The sequence below is a fragment of the Carassius gibelio genome, chromosome A24 (assembly GCF_023724105.1).
Source record: "Carassius gibelio isolate Cgi1373 ecotype wild population from Czech Republic chromosome A24, carGib1.2-hapl.c, whole genome shotgun sequence".
NCBI classification, from domain to species: Eukaryota; Metazoa; Chordata; class Actinopteri; order Cypriniformes; family Cyprinidae; genus Carassius; species Carassius gibelio.
This window is the reverse complement of record NC_068394.1, coordinates 9600709-9619124: the sequence shown is the minus strand read 5'-3', so window position 1 is coordinate 9619124 and position 18416 is coordinate 9600709. Positions and strand designations below refer to the sequence as shown.

The window sequence follows — 18416 nt, the reverse complement described above, 5'->3', positions numbered from 1 at the left end:
ACCTCCTCTACATTGTACAATCTAAGCTGTCTCAGAAAAGCATATTTACCCTAACCCTTTGGTTCTATGTAATATTACTTATTTTATTTTATATTATTTATATAATAAACATTATTTTTATAGTAATTTGGATTTTTAAATCACAAAACGTTTGTCCACTAAAGTGGTGCTTCAACAAAAAAAAACAAAAAAACAAATTGGATTAGTTAGATTTTCTTTTTTTTAGTGCAGCCCTAGATTGTGTAGAGACACCAAAGGAGACAGAGTCGGAGAGAAAAACTCAGAATCCTGCAGACAACAAATGACAGAAAACCAAGTCTACAAGGGCCTGACGTTCCAAAGATACTGACGTTTGATTGACAGCTGTCTTTTTGGGAAATCACAGTGCAGAAAACAGAAATGCACAAGGAAAAATCTCAATACACAAAACAAGAGCTGCAAAGACACATTCTAGCAATTCCCCTTTCCCTGTCTGCAGCTTCCAGCTTTGCTAAAATGGGACTTCAACTGAAGCTTTGTTTTCATCTTATGCAGACCATTCCCACAGTCAGCAAGGGAATTAAACCTGATGCAGAGCGGTCACATGGGTGGGCACGGTCTCTTTGCTCTCACAGCCAGAAGAGGAATGCACAGGAAATTCCTTACATTCCTGACAGGAAGAGATAATAACCCTCTGACCCACAGTGTGGAAAAAAACCCATCTGCAAAGAAGCTTTATTACAGGGGACAGAATTAACTGTGGTCTGTGTGTCTGTGAGTGGAGAGTGACAAGAAGGAAATTGGGGAAAAGTTAAAGAAGAGAGGGATACAGAAACAGACAGAGGGAAGGGCCGGGTAAAGCGTCAAACGCCCGCTCAGTTGTTGCTTTAATAATTAAGTTGGTCAGTTCGATGTGAGCAAACAAAGGAACTGAGAGTGATAAACAACAAGTTCACAAATCTGTTTTGCGGTTTTGTTCCGAAGGCTGATTCGAAAGAGGAAAAATGAGAAAGTGATTTTAACTGTATTCACCCTTTTACACCGTATCATTTTACTCTAACATTCCATGTTGTCGTAGTGAAGCCAATTGCTTAAGTCTTCCTTCCGGCTAGTTCCTTCCCTAATCAGCCAGATGAGAGGTGAAGATCCGTGTCTTACATCATGGGTTTTTAAATGTTTGCATACTCAGTGTTCAGCTCACGTTTCTGTCTCAGGTCTGTTAGTATGATGTAAACCAGAAGACATCAGAGAGCCAAACCAGCCGACTGAAGAAGACATAAATCACTGTTGATTGTCTAGAGAACTATTCCTGTCATCTGTAGAAACACATTTTTCATCTCTGCACCTGCTAATCCATAAAGCAATACAATGCATACTTTAATATAAATATTGTGACGAGTCAGCTTCCACCTAGAAGCGGCTAGAAGAAGCCGCTGCCCCTCGCGCCCCGGACCAGAGAGGGGAGCGTGTGCAGCAGCCGGACTCCACCCCTTACCTTGACCCTTACTCCATGAACACTGCCCGACCCACATGAACCCCACAGCATGACGAGGACACCAGAGCCCCTGTTTGTTTTGGACACCCTCCCCCTTTGGACATATTTGTCCTGTTTTACTTTATTTTCTGTTAATAAAAGCCACGCCCACTGTGTCTGTCATTGGCTCCTCCCGCCACACTATAAATATATAAAACTCAGGTCAAACATATTTATTTTACTATGGCTGAATAGAAGTGCAGAAGTCTATCAGTAACAGTCTGTTGTTTTTGATAACGAAATAAATGCCGCCTTTTACTGTGATGTCAAGTAAGCACTTATTTGAAGCCTTACCAATGATTAGGATCAAAGTACTTGTCGTTTTGCTTTGGAGATAACTAGCATTTACATTTGATAGCTTTGTGAGGGAAAAGAGAATTGCAGTGTGCAAGCACACACATGATGTACTGACTCGAAGCATCACCTTGAGGCAGGGAGTTCCTTATACTCAAACCTCAGAATGGACCAGCTGTGTATGAAAATAAAAAAATATATGAAGTAAGACTGGGTACAGCAGAACTACATTTCAGTGTTTCACTCCACTGCCTTAAACAATGTCTTAACAAGAGCACCAAGTGAGAGGACTAAAAGTAGAAGGATCTGTCAGGAAAGTATTCATTACAATGCATTAAGCGAGACAAGGGAATAGAGAAATGCTAGCGTTTGAAGTCTGACACATTTAAACACTCCAATGGTTTTGTAAGCAATGTGACAATATTAAAAACAAACAAAAAATCTGCTGACAGATAAATGTTTACAATGGAAGTCAATGGCAGTGGTTTTTAAACCTTGGGTTCTGAAACGTAAAAAAATCTAATGTCAAAAATCAAATCTTTGTACCTTAGGGTTCCTTTGGCTCAGTGGTAGAGCATTGTGTTAGCAGTGCAAAGGTTGTGGGTTCAGTTCCCAGGGAACACACATACTGATAAAAAAAAAATTTATATCCTGAATGCACTTTAAGTCCCTTTGGATAAAAGTGTCTGCTAAATGCATAAATGTAGTCAATTAAATAAAGGTTATGAACAAATCACATATTCTTGATTTTATTGCATTTCATGAAATGTCCCAACTTTTCTGGATTTGGGGTTTTATATATATAGGGGTCGCATCAATATAAAATAATAATAAAAATAGGGTCGCTCCTAAAAAAGTTTGGAAACTACCGGTCTATGGGAACATACAGTATCCTCTCACAGACTTCCATTGCAAGTGGTTTTGTGTCAACATTTTACCTAATATGGTTTTAAAAACTAATGGAAAAGTCCACAGTTTTCTGTTCTACATTTTTTCAGTCTACATTTTTCTCATCAAAAACATGTACACAAAGTCAGCTATACATAAAGTTTATGAGAATTAATGCAGACAAAAAGGCAGTCTATAAGATGCAGCTTCTTTTCAGAAGACGATAATCTATCAAACATTGCACATTTACAGTCATCTCAATGTTGGTGATGTGAATTCATCATAACAAACAACAATCACAGCCTTCTGCCTTTTTCAGGTAAGACAACATTCCTTGGTGTGTATTTCACCCTGGCTTAATACAGTGTTACATAACACGTGTGCAGCAAAAAACAATATCACAGTTTAGTGGTGCAAGCTTCATATAAAGAGCATTAAAAACACACCCCACCAAAGGTACATACTGTACAGCATTGTTCCAACAATTTAGTGACTTTTGAAGCCTGTTTAACTTAAAAACAATGCAGTAGTGCTGCAACAACGCGTAGACGTCATCGATTACGTCGACTACAAAAATACGTCGACGTGCGTGAAATGCGTCGACGCGTCACACTGTAGGCTTGTTCGACTTCATGCAGTTTTGCGCAAACCGATCGTCGGCTGACTTGAAGCAGTGCATGCCGGTTAGAAATTTTGTCCGACTTGATACAGCGCTGACGCCACGTGACTGTGACGTGTGCCGTCAAAGTACCACGAGAGCGATTCGAGAGTAGCCGGAGAACTCAGCCAGCGCAGCTTCTGAAGAGCGGCTGCACAGGTTCTGATGACGACACAACTGATCCACGATTGGCTGGATTCACTGATGACACCGATGACGTGCATTTCAAGTTTATTGAGAGTCGACTTCAGTTTCAGAAATTCTCATATGGACTTTTAAAACAGTTCAATACGTTTTTATGTCATCTTCATCTTATAAATCATATTTATTAAATATTGTTTTACTGTATTTACTTTATTGTTAATATAAAGTTTGTGTATGTTTATTTTGCATGACTTTCTTTTTTATACAGACCCTTTACAGTATTCAGCAGCATAACCTATTCAAATGAGCATTTTTAATAACTAAAATATTAATCTTAAAAACATACAATCTAATGTGGTCATAAATGTATGCTCCATATACAAATGATACATGATACATTATGTTCCTCCATTTGTTTGGTTTCTTCATATTCTTTAGTTTATTTTGCTGTGTTTATACTTCACCTGCATGTGGTTAGCAAACTACTAACAATTTGCTCTAACTTCAACTTAACAACATTCAAGACCCTTCCAAAACACCACTTATACACACATTTAAACGCGATCAAGTAAGCAATCGCCACGTGATCTGCCATGACTGACGTAATTGCAGCAAACTACGGGAGCCACAACGTGTCCGGCTTCATATCTCCGTTTTCAGCTCCTCCCCACCTGCACGCGGCTACTCTCGCCGATCGGTTGCATCCAGCCGCAGCCGATGTCGAACACACCTTGTTTGTTTACATCTCGCGTAATGGCATACTGGGAATGGAGAAAGTTGCATTCTATCACAAAAACAGAGACCACTGTTATCAAAAGTATGTGAATACTTTAAACAGAGGACAAATGAAATGGCCCTTTGTTCCCTTTGTAAAACCGATATGGTGAACCACGGCAGCACAACTGCGATGCGCGAGCACCTCAGAGGAAAACATCTTGGCGCTCTCTGGTGTTACGGTTTAACTGGATACCGTGTGATCTGGTGACCAACTTCCTGGTTCAGGTCTGATATTCTTGCGCTTGCGGCATTCTGAAAAGTTGAGATTTTTTTAACTCGATGCGGTGCAGACGCGCCTGGAAAAAACGAGTGCGTCGCACCAAGTTCGCGTCGCTTCCATTATGAGTGCGCTTATCGCGTGCCTACATTGGAAATAACGAACTTGAGCGCGCAATAGACGTGATATGTGAACGGCCCCTTAAAAGACAGCGCGCCGCGAGACAACAGTCACAGACCACCGAGCTACCCCGAATCAGCTCCAGATCTCTGGAAACCATGCTAAACCATAGCAGAACCACCCTGACTACATTTTATGGTTTGTGATGCTAAAGAACATTTCATGACGTCTCAGACAACTGTAAATATATGGCTACTGTGGTTTAATTATAAATGCTATCATAAGCTCATATTTACCATAGTAAAATAATTTTATTTGCCTCTTATTTATTTTATACTGTAAAAACTTCAACCACATAAGTTGAAAATGAATAAAGGCTGAAATTATAAATGATGATATTAGAAGTTGTACTTATATTTTTTTTGGTAAAGTTATCCAAAGGATTCATTAGTTAATTTAAAAAAAGAACATTAGATTAATTATTTATTGTAATAAAAATAATCGTTAGATTAGTCGACTAATCGAAAAAATAATCGTTAGATTAGTCGACATAAAAAATAGTCGTTAGTTGCAGCTCTACAATGCAGGTGTTGTGATGTATAGCAGAATTTAAGAATTATAAAATAAGATCTCATCAATCTCAGACACTTAATTATAACTTGATTATTTACACAAAGGCAAAATAAATTAACAGAAAAAAATCCACTTATGCCAATTTAAAATACTAAAGATAAATCAATATTGATTTAAAATGTTGTGATTGACAATTAATAAATACCATTTTATATTAATCAAATAAATTAAAAACTAAATGCTACAAATAAATGTAGATTTTTTTTTTGTCAATTTAACAGTTTTATTACATTTTTAGGGTTTTCAAAGCTTTAAATAAGCATTAAATGACGTCACTGGTAATCTAAATGTAAAAATAGCATTAATAAATGAGCTTGCATTATGTTATTCATATTATATGTACAAAATGTTATTCAATGTAAATAGAAACTGATATATGATATTTTAAATAAAAATCTGAAAAAAGGTACTTATATATTGTGCATTCCTAGAAATTAGCTTTAAAATCATTTATTGTGCTTATTAAAAATAACCCCTATGTGCACCAGCGTTACTTTATTATATATTTTGAGTTCGATTTTTCTATTTTCATTGTAATTTTAGGTAAAGTTTTAGGCTTTTTTGTTGTGTGTTCGTCATTTTCATTGTTTTTTGTTTTTAAATGTTTATATAGTTTAGTGTGTTTAGTTTATATTAGTACTTCAACCTAAGCTAAACGAGGAATACTGCCTTTGCAAAAAGCTGAAAAACCATTTTAGACTTTATTTCAGTTAACGTTTGTATTATTTAAAATGATGTATTTATATGGTTTTAATTTTAATTGACAATCATAAATGTGCGCTGCATTGACATACTGTAATAAAATAGAAAGTTCACGTTAATGCAGCTGAAGAAACCAAAGATGTGACAGGCCACTTGGAATTATCTGCTGAAAATAACAAGAGAGATGTGACTATTCAACCCTGTTACACAACATGTCCCACATTGATTTGCAAAAGCGGAGGCAGAGCAGATGAGGTGGGAGGGAGAAAAAGACTGGAGATAGCAGATGTAGGACTACTGCACACAATATGTTTCACGCTCTGTCTCTGTGTCATACTGATTCTGACATTAGCATCCGATCCAGGCAAAGTCTCCCGGGACTGTTGCAAAAAGGGCACATTGGTGAAAAATGACAGTCTGACAAAGCGACGTGTGCCTGTAAGCTGATTTTTATGCAAATAAAAGTGCCTGGATTGACGGGTGGATTCCCCATGACTGGAATACAGAATGCCGTTTCTAAGTTTGGCTGGGGCATCCCTGTTATTTAAGTCGGAGAAAATCAGTGGTCATATGCAGGTTAGTGGTGTGGTTCCCATCTGCTGAAAGCAGGCAATCATGCCATTTCCATACGCAAACATTGCCCTACAGCACTACTGCTCCACTTCATACATCTCTCAGGAGACAAGCTCACTGTTAAATGCAGTTCACCCTTCACTTTGAAGACTCAACAGACACTCTCTCAGATTTCATTCATGCTCTGGCATTATTTTACTGAACTAGGCTTGAAATATTCTATTCAGAAGTGACTTTTCACAAAGAAAATGGGAATTTCCTTTGTGAAAATGAAATTAAGGAGCATGATAATTATGACATTATATTTAGGTAAAACATTTAAAAAATGGGTATATTAGTGAGAGATGTGGCTAAGCAGGTAATGCACATGATGGTATTTAACAGCAGGTGATCTGGATTTTAAATGTTCAATCCCACCCACCCATCATGTTGTTTTCATGTTTCAAAGTCGCTGTCAATGAAAACTTCTCAAAATCCTTGATTTTATGAAAATATGAGTGGGCTTGACCATACAAAACCTGCTGCCACATTGTTAGAGTGTTATGGACGGTTGCCAGGGTTTTGCTATGCAGTTGCTAAGGCATTGCTGAGATTTCTAGGGTGCTCTGGGAAGTTTACAGGCCCAAATCAAAGCAAAACCTGTTGCCATGTTGCTAGTCTATAATAAATGGTTGTCAGGGCATTGCTACTGTATGCATTTTCTAAGACATTCTGGGCTGTTTTAAAGAGTTGCTAATGGGTTGCCAGGTTGTTCTGAAAGGTTGGTTACTGGCCCAGATAAAAAGAAGAAAATGTGAGTAGGACTGACCATACAAACCCTCCCACCACGTTTCTAAGCTGTTGTGGATGGTTGTCAGGGTGTTGCTCTGCAGTTACTAAGGTATTCTGAGTGTTTTAGGGTGTTCTGGGTGGTTACTTAGAGGTCCAGATCAAAAAAAGGCAATTTGAGTTGGATTGACCAAACAAAGCCTACCTACTTTTATCTAGAGAGTTGTCAATGGTTGCCAGGCCATTCTTATGTGGTCGTCAAGTTATTTTGAGGGTTTTTAGCATGCTTTCATGCAGTTGCTAGGGTGTTCTGGGTGGTCACTCTCTAGTCTGGATCAAAAGAAGAAAATGTGATTGGGATTGACTATACATAAGAAACTGGCATGTTGTTACTGGGTTCTGGATTGCTGCGAAGGCATTGCTATGCAGCTGCTAGGGTAAAAACAAGTGTTTTATGTTTGTTGCTATGTGGTGCTAGGGTGCTTGCTTACTGGTTAAGATTCAAAGAATAAAACGTAAGTAGATTTGACCTTAGAAAACATGTTACTAGTGGTGTGGATGGTTGCCAGGGCATGGCTATGCAGTTGCTAAGGTGTTCTGAGTGGGTTTTAACAAGTCGTTATGTGGTAGTTAATGGGTTTTTGGTAGCAACTTAATAGACCAAATAAAAAGAGCCTACTCCCAAGTCTGTATGATATTTTGGTTTTAAATATGAATTGACTCTCTTCTGCAATGTACGTCCATAGAATTTTCTAGGCCAATTCTTCAAGCAAGGAAAATCATCTGAGGTATCATTCACATCTGTAGCACAAATGTGTGGGAAGGATCATGCTGCAAAGTTCAAAGCTCAAACTTTTAGAAATATGAGCTATAACAATATTGACGCTTGCCTTAGCAAGCATCTATAAAAACAGTCGATTGGAGTGTAGGAGCCTCTGTGTCTGTGAGTACAATATCCATTCACCACAGACCCACCAGCTTAAAGTGATCGGATTCAAAAGGCAACAGTGCCTGAAACTGTTTCAGCATTATCACAGCATTTTTGGTCATGTCCCAGCCTGCTTCAATGTTGTTTGCGTTTGACAATCTTCTGTTCCAAGCCACTATTAACTCTCAGCGAATGGAGTGAGCTTGAGCCATTATACCCAGTTTAAGAGACATTCACAGAGAGAAGCACTCTGAGCCCAAGGGACCTCTGACTGCCCACAGAGCAAATGTCGGTAAAGTCTGATACTGAGACTCTCTCAGCTGGAGGAAACGGCTGTTTCTGCTACTGTGAAAACAAAGTCACCTACAGTGTAATGTAATTATAATGGAAGGTCATACTGTTATAATGGGCCTGAATGCATCAACAAATACTTGTACATAAAAGAAAACTTGAGACCCTATTTTTTTTCTGTTTTATTTTTCCCTTAATTAATATCTTTTTTTTCCGAAAAGCATGTCAATTTAATTGAAATCATAAAATACATAAAATTTCATAAAAAAAAAAAATTTGTTTTGTTTTTGGGACCATTGAAATCTTTTATTTGTATTTTTTCTGGATCCATATTAAATTCATTCTTTTTTTATCTGTGAAAAATGACAACATTATTTAAATTGTTAATGTTTTATTTTATTAACTTTATTAAGATTTAAAAAAATGTAATCAAATGAAAACTGCAGCACAACAGAAATTGCAAGAAAAAGGTCAGAAATTACTTTTTTTTATACTTTTATTCTATGGCTTCCACAGGCCGCTACTTTAAAACTCCGCCTCCAGATAGACTCCTCCCACAAAAACGGCTTCACTGTTTGCAAAAACCAAATTAAACCATCAATAAGAAATAACAGGATTAAAAAATCTAAATTTTAAGTAAACAAATTTTTTTACGTATGTATGTATGTTTTAATTAAAACATTAATTAAATTATTAATAAATAGTTTTGTGACAGAAAAATAAATGTTAAAGAAAATACAGTATTATTTCTGGCACTGAATGCCTTCTCTGCACTATTTCTGGAATGTGGATGAACATTCAGTCCAAAACAAACCAGAAGCAAAGCTCTAACAACACACAAGAGATCTGCTGCTTAAATAACACAGCGAACACAAACATACACATTTATTACTGCTACTCTCAAAGTCTAATGAGGTGCTAAATACTGAAAGACTGAGGGAGACATAGTATTTCACACATTCACACTAACATAACATACACCAACACATAAACACACACTCAGGAGGGTGCCAGTGGGTATCATTACACAAGCGGAAGAGAAGCCCACCCACTCTATCTGACCCTGATTGGCTTCTGGCTGGCCAGGCCACCAAGAGTATTCATGCAGCTTTCCAGAAGCCTCAAATTCACTGAGCATTCAGTGATGAAGTCTTCTGAGATGATCTTACCAATTACAGAGAGAAAGAGTGTCTTTAAAAGAGAACTAAAGACCCTTGAGGCCTTTGACAGAGGGCCTGATCTTTAATAAGGACTGTTTCTTACAAGTGCCTCAAGCTCCCGATTTTCAGTCTCAACCTTCTCCAAGCCACCAAGATCTTCCAGTTACAGTATAGAGTCCTTTTTTTTAATAACACTGAGAACTAATTGAGCCAATTTCTAAACTGTCACTTTAGGAAGTGAAGCAAAAAAAAAAAATATCTGTATGTTCTTTTGCTATTGAGCAAGGTGACAATTCCCCATTGCATATGGAGCACAGTGTTGGTGGCTCTTCTTTGGTGAAATATGAGATTTTAGGAGGTGCCAGGCTGCTTTTATTGACAGGTGGTGTGAGCTGTGTGGGGATAAACATCCATGCTCAGACGCTTCCTAATCTGATTAAGGAAAACGGCTTATCCAATGATACCTTACAAAGTAAAGACTTATTAGAGCAAAGCTGGCCAGTCCGGGTGCAATGCAACACCAAAGCATCAAGCACTGCAGTGCATTTGATTCAATTCAATCCCATCCTATGAGGGCATGCCGGAGCCTCAGGATAGCCTTCAAGTGGCGGAGAAAAATCTTCCTTCTGAACTCTATTAGCACATCGTGTACCAAAAGGCTATTTATAGATAGCAGAGCATGATGGGAGAACCCAGAGATGTCCTTATAGAATGTCTCCTCAATGAAGTGAGCACCTTACTGTTAAATATGTCACTCACCTAAATTAATCATAGAGATCCGTATGAATGTCTAAGACTTAGCACTGTTGCTTTATAGAAGAGGAATTAAAGACGCAACATTTCTGAGAGAGTGTATATAACATATAATTAAATACAATTATTCCATTTATATAACTTTATATATAAGTTGTTTTACTTTTATTCACAAATGATTGATTAAATCAATTAAAAGTGAGAGTAAAAGAGTTCATAAAAAAATGCTGTTCTTTTATATTTTCTATTTATCAAAAAATTCTGAAATTAAAAAAACAGTTTTGCAGTTTACACCAACAGAACAACTGTTTTTAACATTGATAAGAAGAAGAAATGTTTCTTGAGCTCCAAATAAGAATAATAATAATATTTCACAATATTAGCGTTTTTACTGTAGCATAAAAGATTTATAAGAGTAGGGATGTGCAATTTTGATCAAGGGCCAATATTACAGTTTTATTTCATTTGTTAGTATCATTTGATGTGTTATAATTTCCCATATTTTTAGATTTCACTTATATTCGCCGTCATCTAAAGTTCACTTAAAAGTTAATCTTTAAACACAATAAATTTAACAATATGCTAAATGTAAACTATTTAGTTTTTCATACTGTACATTATCATTTGTAAAATTCTATACTTTTTTTGTATTACCAAAATAGTACAGAACTTTGATATTGGCACTGTGGCATATCCCTATATATGGTAGGAAGAAAATCTAAATAAACAATGAAAAATTTGCTAATAAACCATAACAATGATCCAGTAAAAGACTTGATGCCAAGCAGAGATGGATGATACAGGGACTTCCTGACATTAGCTGGCCAATTCAATAACGCTTATGCTACATGAATTTTTTGTGGGCAGACAAAACAAAGCCTGTGTGTAATGTGTACTCTAATCAACCGGAATTTTGAGCACATATTTGTAATTTGCTGTTCACTCAGAGACCAAAAAAGGCCTGCAGACTGTACACCTGAGCGCATTCGTTGTGCAAGGCTAAGACTGCAACAAGAATGCAAAATGAGAGAGTATTCCCAAATAAAGTGGCAAGGAGACGACTTAACCTTGACTGGCCATTTTTTCTTAGAGACTTAAGAGTAAAAAGCTTTTAACAAGCCCTAAAAGTCTCCATGACCTCATCCATCATCTGTGTCTCCAACCAGATTCACTTTATCACCTGTGACGGCATTTGTCCTGAAACCCTCAGCAATGTGATTCCAATGCCAACTTCATTAAACTCTATCCATTATGCATAAAGGTGCAATCTATAAGCACCAGCACCAACACCGTACTCCAAACACGACATGCATTTGTCAGACGCTTCTGTGCTTACAATGAAACCAATAGGTTTCTGAAAAAAGCCCCATCTGGCTTTAAAATATTCAGCAAGTGTGGCCAACATCCAAGGCCACTGGGTTAGGGAAGATTTGCATCATATGAGTGGACGGGTGTGCAAAGATTCATTTTTGAAAGGGGAGGTTGCGCTTCTGCATGACAAACCTCAAAAGCTACGCTTCATTATCCCTTTGAGTCATAGCTAGGAGACAGAGGCGTCTGTTCATGAGATTCTTTAAGTGTTATCCCACAGAAAGCTCTAAATATCAAAAGCCGCAAAGGCGATGGGAATTCTTGGCCATGTTCTTGTTGCATCAAGCAAAGTTGTTTTAAGTGTCATTAAATGTATCTTTATTATATGAAAGGTCACAGTGCGTAAACCATCTAGACTTCTCATTTAAAAAACAACATTTCAAGTTGAAGGAAACTTCCAGATTCAATACAAGTGAAGTTTCATTGACAGCATTTGTGGTGCAATTTTGATTATCTCCAAAAAAAAAATTTTTAATTCCTCCTTGTTTGAAAAGTACAAAAAGTCTCGATTAAATGCTTTTAATTTTATAAATAAATGCACTTATATTAGTTCTTCAGTTAAAACTTGTGGATTAGTTGAGTTGTGAAGATGTTTTTAAATCATCCATTTCTGTAGTTTGTTTTAGGGTTTTAAGTGCGATTTTGGCCACAATTTGGCTTTCCGAAATTTTTTTAGCAAATCCTAAAAGATTCTGATCCTAGGCCAAAATCTGTAGTCTTTGATCTCTAGTTTGACATGTTCACCAACAGTCAGATAATGAACACTGCAATCAAATTTTACCCCAAATAAAAGTTTTAAAGCACAGTCCGTATTTGCGACAATAATAAACCACCACTTTTTCCACACACGTCTACATCTTTTTTCTGTCACGGATCGATGATGTAAAACTCTGGACAAGTCTTCTTGCGTATGTTTGTTTAGAACAATTTTTTAATGACAATGACAACTTAGATTCCTTCTTATAGCTTGGATCATGTTCAAACAGACAAGCAACTAGGGCTGTCAAAATGGCTGAAAACTCAAATAAATAAATAAATATTATCAAAATTCGAATTATATTAAAATTGAATATGCATAATTTCAGTTAGCATTTATCTTCTCTCCTATTTATTAGTGTTCCTGTAGCTCAATTGGTAGAGGATTGCGATATCAAGCGCAAGATTGGAGGTTCGAGTCCCTGAGAATACATGATAGGTAAAAATTGATTATAGAAATCTATTTGTGGTGGTCAGTTTTGATATTGTAGCAGATTGGAAAAAAAACCTCCATTAAGTCTCTGAAGATATGTTTTTTCAGAGTTTACTTGCATTCATTTTGCATAGCTTTTGTATTGTGCGAGACGCGAGTGCAACGGTGATAGATGTCCCTCTAGAAAATGTACGAAAAATGCGAAACGGCTTGGTTTCAGTTTTGACGTAAACAAGATCTTCTCCGCGATGATGTTCTCCTTTCCCACAATATTTGAAATTAACAGTGCAGCAGCGGCGCATCTAGTGGCTTCAACTGGATGGACTAACAAAAATATTAAAATGCAATGACGCTTACATCATCATCGCATCTCATGCGCTACTGATAAGGCTGCCTCCTGAACGCACATTTAAAACGTTGCATTCGAATTTGGATTTTTATTTAAAATTTGATGAATATTTGAAATTTGAATATTTTTTTGACAGCCCTACAAGCAACAATTGTAAAGGATTATTATAAGTTGTACCATTTGCACCCAGATTTAGGCAATGTAAGGCCTGGTTCACACGGGACGATTTTAAAATTGTCGGCCGATTTTCCAAACCTGAGAGACCCCACACACGGCGATAAAAAATCACTGGTCTAACAGTTTTGGTCGTTCAGTGTGTGGTGTGCAGCCACACGGCAATATCAACACATCACACACAAACCGATTTGACTCCCGAGCATTCCCAGGTCAGACGGGAAATCTCGCAAAATCCCTCGAGATCAAACGTGACTTCAGAGTAAACAATCATGGCGGACGAAGAGGATGCAGTGGCATATAGTTTGTGATTTGTTTTTAACGAAAAAAAAAAACAAGAAAAGGCGATGGTCAAAGAGGTGGAGACAACGCGAGCATGGACTATACTTGCTACATCATGATATGGAGTTAGTTGTTGTTTTATCTCATAGAAATGTTAATACGTACTACACAGATTAATATCCGTTGAAATAAATGTTCATATATTCGTTTCCATGTACTCTGGTGGACTGCAGTTGTGGATGTAGTTATGCCCATCGACTTTATTTGTATTTGTTATATTTGTTATATTATATACGCCGGCTGTTTTGATTTTGTTTCCCGGTACTTCCTCACCGCCTCGTCACCTCGCTTTCTGATTGGCTACAGGCCACAGTCCACAGTCTGCGTGATTGTTTGTCCTCGGGGGACACCACACACGAGAAGAAATCGGGCCAAATAAATCCAACATGTTGGATATCCCCGATTTGAGATCGGAGTGGTCCCGACATTCTTCCGAGCAGAGGAGAGCAGTCTTAACACACCACACACGGCAGGAATATTTGATCAGATTATTTTACGATAATCCGAGCATCCTAAAATTGTCGGAAGGGGTGAATCGGGGCTAAAATCGGCCTAATTATCCTGCCGTGTGAACCAGCCTTAAGGTTGTATAACTTAGATAAAACTGTACACAGGAAATGTTTTAACATTCTTTATTTTCAATCATCAATCACCTTAAATCTCTTCATATAATCCCAAATCAAGCTATGGCTTGATTTGCGAGTGTGTGCTTTCCTGCTCTTGAAACATGGACGTGCATAAATTAAGATTAATTTAAGACCCCTGCTTTACAACTTCATTACAAAAACAAAATATGCCTGGCTGACCAACAGAGCAATGCACTTAATCTCTTGAGCCGAGCATAGAAAAACAATATTTTACTGCAAGATACATCATCTCTGAATCTGATGTGCATCTTGCCTCATCTTAAATCAAAGAGTATGCTAATGTCTCGTGAAGATACTGATATCAAGACATGAAGGATTCCTCGTGTGTGTGTGGATCCTTTCTGGCAGACCTCTCATAGAGGAGGCATCTTCAGCCAACTGATCCAACTCCATTGCAGGGAAGCAGTGAGAGATCGCTTTATGTCCCAAAACCTGACACTGTCCTTCTGCTCCTCTCTCTTCTAGTTAGACCCCCAACATGTGGATTAACATCTGTTTGTGCACTAAGTAACTGTAAAATGTTTATATTGTGTCGTTATCCTCAGAAAAGCAGCGGAAAGCCACATGAAAATAATTTGCACGATTTATTTTCTCACATTAATTTTTTGGGGGGGCTAATCTCATAACTTCATCTCACATTAGTGTGTGTTGTGTTGATTTAAGCAGGCACAAGACCTCAATGGGGCTAAACGCTCTCTTGAGAACAAGTTAAACGGAGAAGCAATTATAAAAAGCCACTGATAACTGAAGAAGGAAGGAGTTTGTTTTCCGCGTGATCCTTGGAAGTGCTCTGGAATTTAATTAGAATTTAATACCACATTGTTTTCAATCAACCAACACAACAGAAAAATCAGGGATTTAACAGCATTAGGTTTCAGATGGTGACCACAACAACTCAAAACGTGACAAGAGCACTTGGGAAAAGTGCCAGCTCTGCAAATCTAAAGGGAAAATCAACTGAGACAAATAACACAAAAAAGGAACATAAAAAGGAACATGCAGCACTGGTAATCTGAGTTTGATCTGAGTTTTATCTGAACAGATTTGGAGAAATTTTGCATTAAATCAGTTGGATTCTCTGCAGTGAATAGATGCTGCCAGAATGCATTAAGACAGCTGCTAAAAATATCACAAATAATCCACAAGTATTCATGACTCCAGTCCATCAATTAACATCTTGTGAAGTTAAAGATTTGTCAAGAAGATGTTTATAACTTCAAACTGTTGTTTCAGGCTAAAATGTGGGGACAACAGGGGATGGTTTTTTAACTGGAGGAAGCAGACTGGTATTTAGGCCAGAAGAGATGGTTTAAAATGAAAATGCTTTGATGATGGATTACAGTAAAACACGCCATCAACACTTCTGACCAGTACAATAATGCTTGGATTTGTCATGAAGAAATTGATACACAAACCATACATTTATTTTTATAAAAACTTAAAAAAAAAAAACTTCATTACTACACAGTATGTATCTGGACATAAAACATGTCGGATACCAAACCACCACAACACCAAGAATGGCAAAGCCAGTGCCCAATGTTTTGATTTCAGGTTCAGTGGACTTAAATTATTTGATCCGCTTAACGGGGCTCTAGCACAGGCATTAAGATTGTTTGCTCTGATGCTTAGGAAAATAACTGTGATCAAGTACAGTGCATTCATGTCAAACACGTTGTTGCTTAAAACCGTGAACAGAAGGCAGCAGGCTGGAAACACTTGTTTTGAGATTCAGTCAGAAGCTGGCAAACATCTTTTTCAATATTTTTGTGTTGATTTCCAATAAAAACATGAAGAAAAATTGTACACACACACACACACACACACACACACACACACACACAACAAGAACAAAAACAAGAACAACGATTCAATTAATACTTCAACAACAAAACATTAGCAATAGTAAGGAGAAGACGAAATTATTGTTGTCAAATTCACGTCTTTAATATTATAGAAAAGTATTTGAAATCGTATAGATTAATAAAGTCTTACGAGATCAGCAGCAAAGCCGCAGTGATTCCGCTGTCAGAACAAAAACATCCAACATTAAGTCAAAAAAAACCCTGCAAAACAGCCGTCACTCGCCTTACCTTTTTCTTGAGACGAAGAAATGATCTCTTCCTCCTTTGGATTTGCTACCTGGGTAATGATGGACGTGTTGTCCATGGAAACGGGATTTTATTCCTCCTCAGTCACTTATGTTTTGATAATTTTCAGCTAGCCTGATGCTAGCGAGCTAGCGGTGTGTGTCCAGATGGCAGACGCACCATACAGCGCAGTCGATCTTTCACCAGCGCATCCGAGTAAACATGCAACACACACTTCACGATCACACAGCGAGCGGTGCGAGGCGAGGCACTTCTGTCAAAAGGCGGGGGTCGGCGCCATCTCAGCTCTAGTGTGATTTGAGGTCTGTGGAGACTGGAGATCAGTGCGTAAAATAACAAAGAGTCTGATCTGCATCTGCATCTGCAGCCGCGCTTTCTCTCCCCTTGCGCGCGTGTGTGCACCATAGACTGACCATAGACGCGCACACACATATACACACACTCGATATGACCGTGTGAAACTACCCTTTACAAAAATAAACCATGCTAACCACAGGTACAACAGTTACTTTTACTTGATATCAGTCACACTGCATTAAAAAGTGAAATGAAAATTTAAAAAAGTATGATTTCATATGAATTTATTTATTTATTATGGTAATTTGGCAAAAATGTAGCGTAGCCTACATGTAGGTACTTTACAGAAATGTAGCATTATATATATATTTTAAATAAATAAATTCATTATTTAATACAATTTTATTTGAACGATTAATTTATTATTCCTTAATTATATATATATATATATATATATATATATATATATATATATATATATATATATATATATATATATATATATATATATATATATATATATATATATTCTTTTTTAAACGTAATATATGCAATGTGCCCTACAGAAATAATCTTTTAAATATATGTATTTTTTGTTTAAAAAAAAACGCTAATTAAATTATTTCTAGCAAAAATATACAGTAAAAATACATAAGCTATAAAGACTTAAGACTTGTTGTACATTTAAAACAAGAAAAAGACAACGAATCTAATGTTTGTTGAATCTAAAATTTTACTTTGTTGTTTTCCGACTTGTTTTTGTTAAAGTTCAAATAACAGATTGAATATAGTTTGAATATACGTACCTGTTAGCTCTCACTTAGAACAGCATAACTCACATAAAGTAATTTCAAACCTGTTTCAAATCTAATTACCAGAAAAACTATAACAAGTGGGAGGGTTACTAAATATTTTATGAAGGTGGGTGTTTGATCTTAACGTTTAATAAGTCAGCCTGTGTAATGCAACTACAGCAATACTTTATAACATTTTCGTACTTTCTCTACTCACTTTTTAAAATGATAATACATATTAAAAGTATAAATTATGTAAGTATAAATACTGGCAACAGATATAGCTAATATCTTGTTCTTGTCCTCGTTGCTGTTGAATTTTTTAATTAATTACTAGATTAAAAAAAAAACTTTTATTCTATTTTAAGTCAAAAGATAACATTAAAAAAAATTATGAATTTTATTCTGACTACATATGGAATAGAAATAGGTTATTAATGGTATATAACTAATAGATTACGTTTATGTAAATATATTTAATGAAAAGAAATGTTAGCGTTTGTGGCGAATGGCTTTAGAATAAATAAACTGATAGATTCACTGTTTATTGTTATTCCACAGTTGATCAAGTTGAGGCACTATTTAAATGTACGCTTATAGTGACATCTTGTGGTCGAACCGTAAATTGAGTAATTATTTATACGTTTACACGATGGACAAAAGCACCATTTAGCAGATGTTTTTAACAGAGCTTCGAAATTAAGCAAATGAAGAATGCTACAA

At 36.7% G+C, this 18416-nt stretch overlaps 1 protein-coding gene across 1 annotated transcript in view; it reads right to left on the bottom strand.

Annotated features, from left to right (window-relative positions):
• Positions 1-16995, bottom strand: part of LOC127946326 (CTD small phosphatase-like protein) — a 35757-nt gene extending 18762 nt beyond the window's left edge. The window contains exon 1 of the mRNA XM_052542825.1: positions 16585-16995. Coding sequence (XP_052398785.1) covers positions 16585-16660 — 76 coding nt within the window. The 5' untranslated portion in view covers positions 16661-16995. The remainder of the gene's footprint in view (positions 1-16584) is intronic.
• Between the last annotated feature and the right edge of the window lie 1421 nt (positions 16996-18416).